General features: G+C 46.2%; 1 protein-coding gene across 1 annotated transcript; it reads right to left on the bottom strand.

Annotated features, from left to right (window-relative positions):
- Positions 1 to 7,187: 7,187 nt before the first annotated feature.
- On the bottom strand, positions 7,188 to 11,720 carry GML (glycosylphosphatidylinositol anchored molecule like). Its single transcript, XM_049623810.1, has 3 exons — positions 11,448 to 11,720; positions 10,794 to 10,901; positions 7,188 to 7,647 (listed from the first exon to the last, which is right to left on the bottom strand). The coding sequence occupies exons 1-3, from the start codon at positions 11,569 to 11,571 to the stop codon at positions 7,352 to 7,354; spliced, it is 528 nt and encodes a 175-aa protein (XP_049479767.1). The 5' UTR covers positions 11,572 to 11,720; the 3' UTR covers positions 7,188 to 7,351.
- Between the last annotated feature and the right edge of the window lie 1,706 nt (positions 11,721 to 13,426).

Below are 13,426 nucleotides of genomic sequence, written 5' to 3'. Positions count from 1 at the left end.
TTTTTTTGTCTCCTGTGCCTTTACTGTCATACCAAAAAAAAAAAAAAAAAATCACTATCCAATCCAATGTTGAGAAGATTTCCACCTTTGTTTTCTTCTTAGAGTTTTGTTGTTTTAGGGCTTATCCTTAGGTGTTTGATCAGCTTTGAGTGAACTTTTATGCATTGTTTGAAGTAAGGCTCCAGCTTCTTTCTTTTTCATATCGATACCCAGTTTTGCCAGCATCATTTATTGAAAAGACTGTCCTTTCCCCATTCCATGATCTTGGCACCCATGTAAAAAATTATTTGACCATTTTGTGAGGGTATATTTCCAGGCTCGCTAACTTATTCCATTAATTTATATGCCTGTCTTTATGCCAGTACCACCCTGTTTTGATGACTGTAGTTCTGTGGTAAGTTTTGAAATGAGGGAGTGTGAGTCTTCCCGGTTGTTCTTTTCCAAGATGGTTTTGGCCAGTAGATATCCCTTAAGACTCCATATGAATTTTAGGATTTTTTAAAAATTTCTGCAATGCACATCATTAGGATTTTGATGGGGATTGCATGGAATCTGTAGATCACTTCTGGTATTTTGACATTTTTACAATGCTGTCTTCTAATCCATGAGCATGGGATGTGTTTCCATTTATTTATGCCTTCTCTAATCTCTTTCAGCAGCGTTTTGTAGTTTTCATTGTATGAGTCTTTCACCTCTTTGGTTAAGTCAACTCCAAAGTGTCTTATTCTTTTTCATGCTATTGTAAATGGGATTGTTGTGGTCATTTCCTTTTCAGATTGTTCACGTTTTTGCATAGAAATGCAACTGATTTTCATGTGTTGGCTTTGGATCCTGCTTGTTTGCTAAATTCATTTATCACTTTTAACACCTCTTTGCAGTCTTTAGGGTTTTCTACATATAAGATCACATCATTTGCAAAGAGATCATTTTACTTCTTCCTTTCCAATCTAATGTCTTTTATTTCTCCTTGTCCAACTGCTCTGGCTAGAACTTCCAGTACTATTTTGAATACAAGTGAGGAAAGCACGTATCCTTGCCTTGTTCCTGATCTTAGAGGGAAAATTTTAGTCTTTCACCATTAAATATGATGTTGGCTGTGGGATTTTCATATATGCCCTTTATTATGTCAAAGTATTTTCTTTCTTATTTTGTTGAGTGTTTTTATCACAAAAGAGTGTTTGTCAGATGATTTTCTGTATCAGTTGAGATGATTTGTGGTGGTTTTTATCCTTCATTTTGTGGATGTGGCATATTACATTGATCAATTTTCATATTTTGAAACTTCTCTGAATCCAAGAGATAAATTCTACTTGGTCATGGTGTATTATCCTTTTAATATGCTGCTGAATTCTGTTCCTTAGTATTTTGTTGAGCATTTTTGCATCAATGTTCATAAGGGATATTGGTCTGTAGTTTTCTTGTACTGACTGTCTGGCTTTGTTCTCAGGGTCTTGCTGGCCTGATAGAATGAGGTAGGAAGTGTTCCCATCTCTATAAAATTCTGGAAAGGTTCGAGAAGGAGTAGTGTTTGTTCTTCTTTAAATGTTTGGTAGAATCACCAGTGAAGCTGTCAGATCCAAGATTTTTGTTGTTGGGAGATTTGTGACTACTGAGTCAATCTTCTTGCTAGTTATAGATCTGTTCATATTTTCTATTTCTTTATGACTTACTCTTGGTAGGGTTTTTTTCCTAGAAATATATCCATTTCATCTAGGTTATCCCAGTTTTTGGTGTACAGTTGTTCATGTTATTTTTATTTTTATTTTTTATAATCATTTTTATTTCTGTGGAATCAGTTATGTCCCCACTTTCATTTCTGATTTTCATAATTTGAGCCTTCTCTCTCTCTCTCTTTTTCTTTAGTTGATCTAGATAAGGTTTGTCAATTTCATTGATCTTTTCAAAGAACCAAATTTTGGTTTCATTATCTATTTCTTTCTATTCTCTACTTCATTTTTCTCGTCTTGAGTTTTTATTACTTCATTACCCGTATGACTTCTTCCTGATCCATTTGTGTACAGTTGTGTGGCTTTTCCAGTTTTACTTTTGTTAACTTCTAACTTCGTCCCGTTCCTGGCAGAGGAGATACTTTGTGTAATATCTTTTTGAAACCTACTGAGAGTTAATTCATGGCCTACCATATGGTCTCTCCAGGTCTATCAGGTCTATCCTGTGCACCTAAGAAGAATGTTGTCGGGAAGAGTGTTGTGAATATGTCTGTTAGGTCCAGTTGGATTATTGTCCATTTCCTCACTAATCTTCTCTATGGTTTTCCATCCTATCATGCATGAGATCTTGAATTCTCCAACTGTTACTGTAGAAATGTCTATTTCTTCCTTCAATTCTGTCATTTTTTGCTTCATATATTTTGATGGTCTGTTATTATGTGTGCAAATGTTTATAATTATTACATCTTTTTGCTGTACTGAAACTTTTTGTTCATATATGATGTCCTTCTTTGTCTAAGCTTTTTTATTTTAAATCTCAAGTCTATTTTGTCTAATGTTGGTATAGCCACCCCTGTTCTCTTTTGGTCACTATACGCATGGAATATCATTTTCTATCCTTTCTCTTACAAACTGTTTGTGTCTTTCAATCTCAAGCGAGTCACTTGTAGACAGCATATAGTTAGGTCATGTGGTTATTTTTGTTGTTTTTTTTTAATTGAAGTATAGTTGACATACAAGGCTATATTAGTTTCATATGTACAATATAGTGACTTGACAATTCTATACATTACACTATGCTCACAAGTATACCTACAATGTGTCACCATACAATGCTATTACAATATCATTGACTATATTTCCTATGATGTACTTTTCATCCCCATGTCTTATTTATTGTATACTGGAAGTTTGTACCTCTTAATCACCTTCGCCTCTTTTACTCATTCCCCCACCTTCTCCTCTCTGGCAACCATCAGTTTGTTCTTTGTATCTATGAGTCTGTTTCTGTTTTGATTTGTTTTGTTTTGTTTGTTCATTTCCTTTGTTTTTTAGATTCCCCATATAAGTGAAATCATACGGTGTTTGTCTTTCTATGTCTGACTTATTTCACTTAGTATAATACCCTCTAGGTCCAGCCATGTTTTCACAAATAGCGAGATCCCATTCTTTTTTAAGGACGTGTAATACTCTGTTATATACATATAATATTCCATATATATACAATCCATATATATACTCCATTAAATATATATATGTGTATATATATCACATATTTGTTTATCCATTATTGGATGTGTCATATGTTTATATCCATTCTTCCAATCTTTGTTTTTTGACCAGAACTTAATCCACTTGTATTTAAAGTACTTACTGATAAAGAGGGACTTCCTACTGTCATTGTACTCCCTACTTCTTATATCTGGACAGGTTTTTGTACATTCTTTCTTGCATTCCTGTCTTTTTTTGTGTTTAGTTGATTTTTTTGTAGTGAAATTTACATTCCTTTCTCATTTCCCTTTGTATGTATTCTATAGTGATTTTCTTTGTGGTGACCATGAGAATGACCTTTCACATCCTAAAGTTGTACCTCTCTAATTTGAATTTATACCAATTTAACTTCAGTGGCATACAAAAACTCTGCTCCTTTACACACCCATCCCTACTCATTTTAGTTGTTGATATCATAAACTTACATCTTTATAAACCGTGTGTCCCCAAACATAAACTAAAAATTCTTTTATATGTGTTAGTCTTCTAAATTACATAGCAAAAAAGTTTAGAGTTAAAATCTGAGTTACAGTAATAGTAGTTTTTATACTTTTTTTTCCTTTAAATGTATTAGTCTCTTAAATCATGTAGAAAGCAAAGTTAAAGTACAGTTTAAACTTAAAGGACTAATACAAGTTATTGTTACAATAATGTTTGCTTTTATAATTGCCAAAGCATTTATCCATATTGAGATCATTTCTCCACATAGCTTTGATTACTGTCTAGTGTTCTTCCATTTCACCTATCAGGATTCTTTTGAACATCTCTTGCAGGGCAGGTCTAGAGTGCACAAACTCACTCAACTTTTGTTTATCAGGGAATGTCTTAATTTCCCCCTCACTTTTGAAGGAAAGTTTTGCCAGATATAGGATCCTTGATTGACAATTTTCTTCTTTTATCACTTTGTCCTGGCCTCCATTTATGATGAGATATCAGCTAATGATCTTCTCAAGGATCCTCTGTATGGGATGATTCACTACTCTTTGCTGCATTTAAGATTCTATTTTTGTTTTGTTTTGTTTTTTTTCTTGAAAGTTTCATTTTAAGCTGTCTTGATGGGGTCTCATTGAGTTCAACTTCCTTGGAGTTCATTCAACTTCTTGGAACCTCTGTGATTGGAAGCAGCAATCAGCAATCAGAGCACGGATCCCCAACATCTGGAAGACAGGGTGCTTTTTGTCCACCCAAGCTCCCACAGCTGTGTGCAAGATGCTCCAGGAGCATATGGGCAGGTGCCCGCTGTGAGATGAGGTGGGAGATGGGTAGTTGCTACCATGCTAAGAGATCAAATTGACTACATCTTACTATCCAAGTCTTTCCTTGGAAGTTTCAAGCCTTAAACAGATGCCACATTTCCAAAATAGTTACATAAGATTGATTCTGCCAGTGCAATCATTGTCCAGGTGGTGAGACAGGTTCTTTGCCCTTCCCACTTCTTCCCAGAATCCTCCTCCAAGTTCTCCATTTTTAAACTCTGTTCCCCTTTCTCTCCCATTTTGGAAGATATATATTCCATGTCTACCATCTTGGTCGTTATCTTAGACATTCTGAAAAGAATTTTGTAACTTAAGATACAAAAGTATTCAATGGCATCTCAAAACAAAATGCAGACACTTTAGAGCTTATCTTTTTAACTTTAGAGTTTTTTTTTATAGAATCATTTTTTGTGTTTATTTTGAGAGAAATACAGAGAAAAGGAGAGCAAGAGAGCATGTGCACATGCGCTCATGTGAGCAGTGCAGGCACACAGAGAGAGGGAGAGAGGGAATCCCAAGCAGGCTCAACACTGTCAGCGCAGAGCCTGATGTGGGGCTCAGACTCACAAACCATGCGATCATGACCGGAGTCGAAATCAAAAGTCAGATGTTCAACCAGCCGAGCCACCCTGGTGCCCTAGAGCTCTTTTTAGCTAAAGTTCTATTTTGTTTCTTTAACACCATAAAGATGTGATTGGATTTTTGTTTCCATTTACTCACATGTTCACTATTTTCTGTGCTCACCATTCTTTTCTGTATTTAAAATGCTCCTAGTAGATAAACTCCATTTTTCCTAAAGATCATTCTTTAAAATTTCTGTGAGTAAGGTTCTGCTGGTAGAGGTCAATCTCAAAATTGTTGATCTGAAGATGTTTATTTTAGCCACCATCTTCAATGATCATTTTGTAGAGTGTTTTTTCCAGTTACGAAGTGCTTTTATTTTAGCCTTTTGAAGATGTTAAAGGGGGCAGATGATGTTAGCTGTCCATCAATCACACGTCCTCTGCTTCCTAGACACATACACAGGCTACACTTCCCAGCTTACCTTGCAGTTGGTGTAGTCATGTGTCTAAGTTTTCGTCAATGGAATTGCCACAAATATCATGTGCACCTCCTCTGGCGTTAGACCGTGGAAACGTCCCACACAATTCTCCATGTTTTGCCCTCTCCCACCAGCTGGACCTGGAAACATTGGACAGTACACGTTGAATTTACTGCTAGCAGGAGAGCTACTTGCCTTCTAGGAATTCTCATTTTACACTTTATGGAAGAAATGTTTCTTCTGTGTTGGATCCATACTCTGCATTTGGTATTTTGTCACAGCGGTAAACATGAACTAACACAATGGTCTAGTATCATCTGGCTTGTATTGTTCACAACGAAAGGTAGCCCGGGAGTTGCACTAACATCCCTAACTGTGATCCTTATTTAATCTCTGGACGCTTTTAAGATCAACTCTTGGTCTTCTGTGTTCTTTGGCTTTGGCTTTACTATATGAAGGGTATGTAGAAGTCCCTTTTTAATTTTCCTGCTGGAAGTTAGGTCTCTCCTCTTCACTCCCTTTTCTCCCATACCTCTCTTCTTCCCTTCTTCTCTGGCCACATATATTTATGTCTCATACTGATTCTGTTTCTCTCCTGAACCAAGTCCAAGAGACCCAGCAGAAGCAAATCCAGAGAGACTGAGTGCAGATCAGTGGTTGCAAAGACCTACAGATGAATGAGGACAAACCACTTACCTGATGCAGGTTTCCTTTTGGGGGGAGGGGGAAATATTCTGGAATTAAATAGTGGTGATAGCTGCACAAGATTGTGAATATAGTAAAAAAAAACACTGAATTATACCTTTGAAATGATGCATTTTATGTTACATGAATTTCATCTAATTTAAACTCAGGTTTGATTTAAAAAAGGAGGAGAGGATGAGGGCTAAGAAGATCTTCCTTTTCTGTTCCCCTCACACCTCTTTTCTGAAACCACCACACGTGCAAGGAGAATGACAACTTCAGCACAGAAGTCTCCATGCCATTTCAAGGTGGTCACCGGCAGACTCCCAGCCTCTCCCCCTGCTCAAATGTCAGCACCTGGGAGACCTTCTAGCCCTGGTGGGAGGAGAGGCCCAACTTTGAGGGAGGACTGCGGCTCGTGCACAACTTGTCTGATTGGCCCACACCGGGCACCGGGCACAGTCTCTAACGTCAGGCCGTGATATCCACGTGCCACCTCTTGCCCAGCTCCCTCTCGGCTTCCGTCGTCCCCGCCTTAGAACTAAAGCACAGAGTCTCAGGTGGCCTCGGGTGCCTGTGGTCCGAGCATAGCTGGGACCTCTCTTTGAGCGAACTCATACACTCTCCCCTGTAACTGTTTTGCCTTATTTAAAATACTTAGTCTCTTGGGGTACCTGAGTGGCTCAGTTGGTTGAGCGGTTGCGCGTCTGACTTAGGCTCAGGTCGTGATCTCATGGTTCCTGAGTTTGAGCCCAGCATGGGGCTCTGTCTCCCTCTCTCTGCCCCTCCCTGCTCACATTCCCATGCATGTTCTCTCTCTCTCTCCTCTCTCTCTCTCTCTCTCTCTCTGAAAAATAAACTTAAAAACATACTCCATCTCTGCATGCTAAAGCAACAAGATGTTTTGGTCTATTTGCAAGATGATGTCTAAAGAGGAGGAAACAGATCAAATGCTAAAACCACAAACAAATCTCTAGGTAAGCAGTATCCAAGCAATAATGTTCTTTATTTCTCTCTTGAAATAAGCCGGGAAAGGGTAACTGGTCCACCTGGGGCCCTGTGGGTCAGTATCCTTGGCTCACAAGGGAGGAAAGGAGAGTGAACTTGCTCTGAGGAATGAGGGAAGAGATCAGACCCTCCCAGAGGGCTTCTCATGTCAGTGTATGGCTGACCAGGATGGAGGCAATGCTCAGGGAAAGTGTTGACTCCCCCATGTGTGCCATTGCTACTACACGTTCCTCAATTATATCCTCATGTACAATATCCTTTTCAAGAGAAATAGGACCTCCTTCATTGCAATTAATACTACCACAACAACGAACAAAATAGAAACTATTAGTTTTAAAAAACTGTGATCTTGGGGCTTCAGCAGGCACTTCGCTTGGATACACAAACGTGCAGTTGCTCGTACAGTTCTTGTAAACGAGTAGCTCCCGACTGTTCAAACCTTAAAAGGTAGAGATGAAAGTCAGTGATTTCAGGTTTTCTGCTCGCAAACAACAAAGCACAGTTCACCCAGGAACTAGTGTTATACATCCCCAGATGTGACTACGTTGCCTAGAATTTTCACAGATAAAGAACGCCCAAGAAAGGCCACCAGACGGTCTGTTTCCTCCATGGACAACTTCTCCTGGAGATGGTTTTCTGTCTACACAGCCATCTCATCTCTGCCTCTGGCTGTCTCTAAGTAGTATCAAGGTGCCTTGGCACATGGCTGCACAGATGAAATGTCCTGTTCATTATTTGTCCTAAGAATCTCAGGGCTCTAGAAAGAGAACAGAGGCCAAAGAAATGTTTCGCTCATGTCTCACAGGATCACACAGACCCTGAAGTGGAGTCCATGTGGCCCTCACCTGATTTTCTGAGACTCAGCGTGGCCCCTCTAGGACGAGCTCCCGCCTGGGACCCTCGGCCAGGTGTTCCCAGCTCCTGGCCCAACATATAAACCTCGATGCACCCTTAATGCCAACCTGCGCCCCAGCACGGACAGGGTGCCCCACCGCAAGCAGGGTCCCACAACTACTGTGATTACCTTCACTGGTAGGCTCACCCAACAGCCTTGGCCAACCACCAAGGCTGAGTCCTTAAGATGCACAAGCATGTGTATCTTGGCCATGTGAGCAAGGCGCCATCTGAGGCCTCCTTCGAGAGTCCCTGAGTTAAATTCTTCAGCGCTCACTCACCACTTCTGCTCCCTTGTGACCCCAGTGTTTACCCGATACTTTCTTCCTGGAACTTGCCACCGTTGACGTTTCCACTCATGGCTCTGAGGTCAAAGGAAGGAACTCCCAGCTAAGCTCCCATCACTTGCTTGTCTCTATTTGCCACATGAAGGGTTTCTGGAAGTCCAACGTTCTACGCAAGAGTGCACACTCATAAGGCAGCCGACAGCTGACTGGATTTCAGGAAGTGCTCATAACCATGGAACCGGCACGAGCTCCAGAAACAGAACTGGATAAAAACTACCGAATTCCCGCCTCTGTTCCTCCATCAGGCACTAAAAGCAGCCAAGGCTAAAGATAAGAAATGTCTGGATTTCCAAGCCTATGTGTTAGTTTTGTCTGTTTTTGCACTTTGTGAATATGAACTCCTGTACTGTCTGTTTTGGGGTCTGGCTTCTTTTCTCTGCTTTGTGTTTGGAAAGCTATCCCTGATGTGGCCCAGCGCTGTATATGGTTTACTCTCCCCATTGTACACTTTTCCACTGATGAACATTCCATGGTTGACTGCTGATGGGCGTTAGCATTGTTTCTGCCTGTCACCTCCCCCAAAGAGCTCTGCAGCGAATATTCTCGTCCTCACACGAGGTGAGCGTGTGTGAGTTCTTGACGTGGTGGTAAATGCTGAGTCCTTAAGATGCATACATATGGCTTTAGCAGACGCTGCTGAAGAGGTTTCCAGAGCGGGTGAACCTATTTATACTCCAAAGGATCGTGTCCACCTCAACATCTTGCCACCACACGGGTAGCCATTTGTGAATGTTTAGTCATTCCTTTTGGTGTTACCATACCATAGTTCTGAGTTTCATTTCCACCAGAAACGTTCACGTTGGATGACTTTTCTTATATTTAGTACCCACTTGGATATCATTTTTGGTAAACAGCCTCAAGCCTTTGGCTCCAATTTCTACTGGATGGTCTGCTTGTTCAAGTAGTGATTCGTAGAAGAAGTTCATTCCATATACGGAATATAAGCCCTTGAGCAGACAGTGTCTTAAAGGGCCTTCTCTTCATCTGGGGCATTCTTTACACTTACCAGTATCCTCTCGGGGGCAGAAGTTGTGAATTTTTATGTAATCCCACTACCGCTTTTCCTCATCTGTGATCAGCACTATATTGTTCAGGTGTCTCAAATTCTTAATTATCCCAGGGAGACATTCTTCTACATTTCCCTTCCAAAAAAATAAAGCCCACGTTTTGTTCTTTTACTATTTACATGGAGATCTAGAAAGCACCTGAAACTGCTTCTGTTGTGTAAATCACGTGTATAAGATCTCCTCCACCCACCACTGGTTAGTGCCAGTGAGTGTCTTATCCCACAACCTTCTGGGTCAACGTTGTCAGAAAGCATGTGGCTTTTTCTGAGACCTCTTTCCTCCCTGTCAGTCTGTTTTTCAATCCCAACACCAACACTAGACCATATGCATTGACGAGACGAAAGAATCTTACGTAAGAGTCCAATTTCTCTGTTCCTCTCTTCTTCCACGAGATTGCCTTGGACATTCCTAGCCCCCAAAGTTCCATAAACATCTGAATATTTTGAATCAACTTGCCCCCACCCCCACCCCAACACACACACACTAGCCTGGTGAGACTCTGACTGGGATTTCATGGAATCTGAGGATGAACTTGAGGAGAACAGCTGTCCTACCTCTGCTGGGTTGCTCCATCCAGAAGCCTGGCTCACCCGTTGGTTTAGGTCCTTCCATTTCACCTGTTTCACAGGTTCAATATGGAAATCTTGCAGAATCTGCTTGCGTTTGTTTCCAGGTATGTGGTGGTTTTCAAATGCTACGTGTGTTTTTGCACATTTCATTTTCCACGTGTTCACTGTTGTTGTATAAATACACCATGGGTTTTTTAATTTGATTTTTGAGTACTGACCTTGTATTTCGGGCCATTGCCCAAGGTACTGCTTATGTCCAAAGTTCATCATCTTTGGTGAATAGTAGCTGCTTGCTTCTCCTTGTCCTGAGAAGTCCGCAGGATGCCCGCTTTTCGGGCCTGCTTAGCTGGAAGCCCTCCCCCGACCAGCCTGAATCAAATGGGCAACGAGGGACCGCCCGGGCGACTCGGGGGCGCCAGCACCACCACCAAGGACTGACACGGAGCGGAGGCCTAGGGTCTGGCAACCCCCCACGGTGCACGTGGACCCTGACAGCCCCACCTTGGGGGTGCCTGGCTCTCCAGGATGGTGCACGCCGGCCTCTCCTGGGGCTGAGCCTAGAGGCTGGGGTGGGCTCTCAGGATGGGGACAGAGCAGGCCAAGGGCCACGGGGCTGGGTCCAAGACAGAGCAGATCAGACAGCTCCCTGAAAGTGCTCAGGTGGGGTGCCTAATTCACAACGTGCAAGGAAGACAAACAGGTACTTACGAACAGAGATGGTCATACAGCGCCTGAGGTTTGTTGGACACAATGTCATACTTGTACAAAAGAAGTTGTTGATGGTCCAACAATCGTAGCATTTCAGATTATAGGTCCCTGAGAAAACAGTAAGCAGCATCTGGCTCCAGTGCCCCTGGCACCGTCCACCGTTACCCTTGGCTGTGCCCTCCCCCTGCCTTGAAGGACTTCTGGAGGCCTCCACTGCCCTGCCCTCGCCGGGCTCCGCTCTGGCCAGGGTAGCTTCCGGGCAGAGACCGGGTCCACGCGGGAGTTGTTCCTGTTCCCAGAGACAGACGCCGGCGAGCACCGCCAGGGAGCCGGCTGAGGGGACCCTCTGCCCCGCAGATGACGGCCCCTGTGCCCAAGAGAGCCTGGCAGTCAGAAAAGGCCAGCGCCCTCCCAGACTTCCCTGGAGTCTCCAACGCTGCCCTTCCCAGGGGAGAGAGGACCGAGCTAGAAACGCCCTCCCGACCCTCACCTAGCTCGGGGATCCTTCCAAACCCACCCTGTGCCCACCAACTGCACTGACATCGGGGGTCCTGGCTGCCTAAGGTGACAGAATCCCACCCAGACCCTTCCTCTGACCCTGGATAATAGTAAAGTCTTATCGCTGGGAAGACAGGGAGAGGAATGGATACTTACAATATCCTTCCAGCATGACCTGAGGCAACCAGATGACAAGGAGAAAGGCCCAGAGGAGCATCATCTCCTGCAGGAACTTGAACCTATAGGTGAAGAGACCGGGACACACGTCAGCAGCCTGCATGTCACAGAGGCCACCTCACAGGATGCATGTCTGCAGGACCCACGTGAGCAGGGTGCGGGGATCCCGGAGAGAGGCTTTGGGGTCCCCCAGCGTCCACCAGCCCCTCCCAGCTCCTCTCCCCACCCGCTCCTCCCCTGCACCTCCCCTCCTGGCTCCTCCCCCCACCCACACCTCCCCTGCACCTCCCCTCCTGACTCCTCTACCCACCTAAGCCTCCTCTGCACCTCCCCTCCTGGCGCCTCTCCCCACCCACACCTCCCCTGCCTCTCCCCTCCAGGCTCCTCTCCCCACGGGCACCTCCCTGCCCAGCAGGTCCCAGGCTCCCCCACCGGGCACTGCCAGCATCAGTCAGGACTTTCCATGCACCACTCAGGCCTCCTCTTGCAGGAAGTCATCTGGGGCTGCCTCCACCCGGAGCTCAGCAGAGTTCCCCTGGTCGAACCCCCTCCACCCCCCCCACCCCCCCACCCCGCAGGACAATGCTTGTCCTGATGTACTCGCTGACCCCGACCTCAAGAGCAGCTTGGGAAAAGTGCTGGGACATTATCCACGCAGACGTTTCCTGCTCCTACAGGTGATGGGCAAACGTGCCCCTCCGCCACCCCCGACCCCCCCCTCCCTCGGCGACCCTGAACGCAGACCCTGGCCCTCTCCTCCAGGATGGCCCCCCAGGCACCTGGCAGGGCCCGCTCCAGCCGGAGGGTCTGGCGGGGAGGCGGGGAGATTTCCGTCCCTGGAACTGGCGGGACCCAGCCAGAGACCTTTCCAGAGCACAGCGGCACCAGCAGGGAGGCCCGGAAGGACAGGCAGGAAAAGGTCGCCTTGCGGAGTAAGAAGCCTCTTCCAACCGGGACCCGCCCCCGTCGGTCCCCGCGGAAAAGACACGCGAGGGACAGCCACGCGAGGGACGAGTGACAAAACCAAGCCCGACGGGACCGGCCCCAGCGCCGGGAAGGAAGCGCACGCTCTGCAGGCGGAGGTCAGAGAAGGTTCCAGGAGGCTGAGGGTCGCAGTCAAGGAGCCGCTTTTCCTTCTCGAAACTAAACACACGACATCAAACTGGGCCCCGCACCTCCTGGACCCTGTATCGACGCCCTTCCCCTCACCCTTCACCCTGCTGAGACTAGCCAGGCCTTCTGGAACCTTCCAGGCCACCCCCCCCCCCCCAGGCGTCCAACCTTCTGCCAATTAACTTCCACGCTGCCCGCCTGTGAGGTGAGCCCCGAACCTTCTGGAACCTCTGGCGCCACCGGACTCTCTCAGAGTGGGGCCTTCAGGGCTCGTGGAACCTTGTGGAACCCGAGTGTGCGCGTGCGCATGCGTGGGCGCGGGGCCTGCCGGGAGTCCCGCGCGCAGCGACGGAGACCCCTCCCTTGCGGACGCGCCCCGGCTGTGGGAAGCGCGGCTGCGGCCCGGAGAGTCTTCGCGCTCACCCTGCTGAGCCCGCCGGTTGGAGGCCCTGCCCGCCCAGGGTTCCAGAAGGTTCTCTGCGGTCGCCGTGGGGACGCGTGGGGACGGAGGGCGCAGGGAGCCTGCGGGGCGGCGTTCGAAAGGGCGGTGGGGGGCGGGGGGCACCGTGGGCGCCTGTCCCCGGCCCTCAGCGGGGGGCTGCTGGGCTGCCCGGGTCCTCGCGGGGTGGGGACACGGCGGGTGAGGCGGCACCGCCCACACGGGCGCCACCCCAAGCCCCAGACCGGCGCTCCCCCAGACCGGCGTCCCCCCTCGGGCAGGTGCTCCCCCAGAGAGGTGCTACCTCAGGCAGGTGCTCCCCCAGAGAGGTGTCCCCCCCAGGCACGTGCTCCCCAGACCGGCGTCCCCCCTCAGGCAGGTGCTCCCCCAGAGAGGTGTCCCCCCC

This window comes from Panthera uncia, unplaced genomic scaffold (assembly GCF_023721935.1).
Source record: "Panthera uncia isolate 11264 unplaced genomic scaffold, Puncia_PCG_1.0 HiC_scaffold_2207, whole genome shotgun sequence".
Taxonomy (NCBI): domain Eukaryota; kingdom Metazoa; phylum Chordata; class Mammalia; order Carnivora; family Felidae; genus Panthera; species Panthera uncia.
The sequence above is the reverse complement of the archived record's forward strand: the minus strand, read 5'-3'. Positions and strand labels throughout refer to the sequence as shown.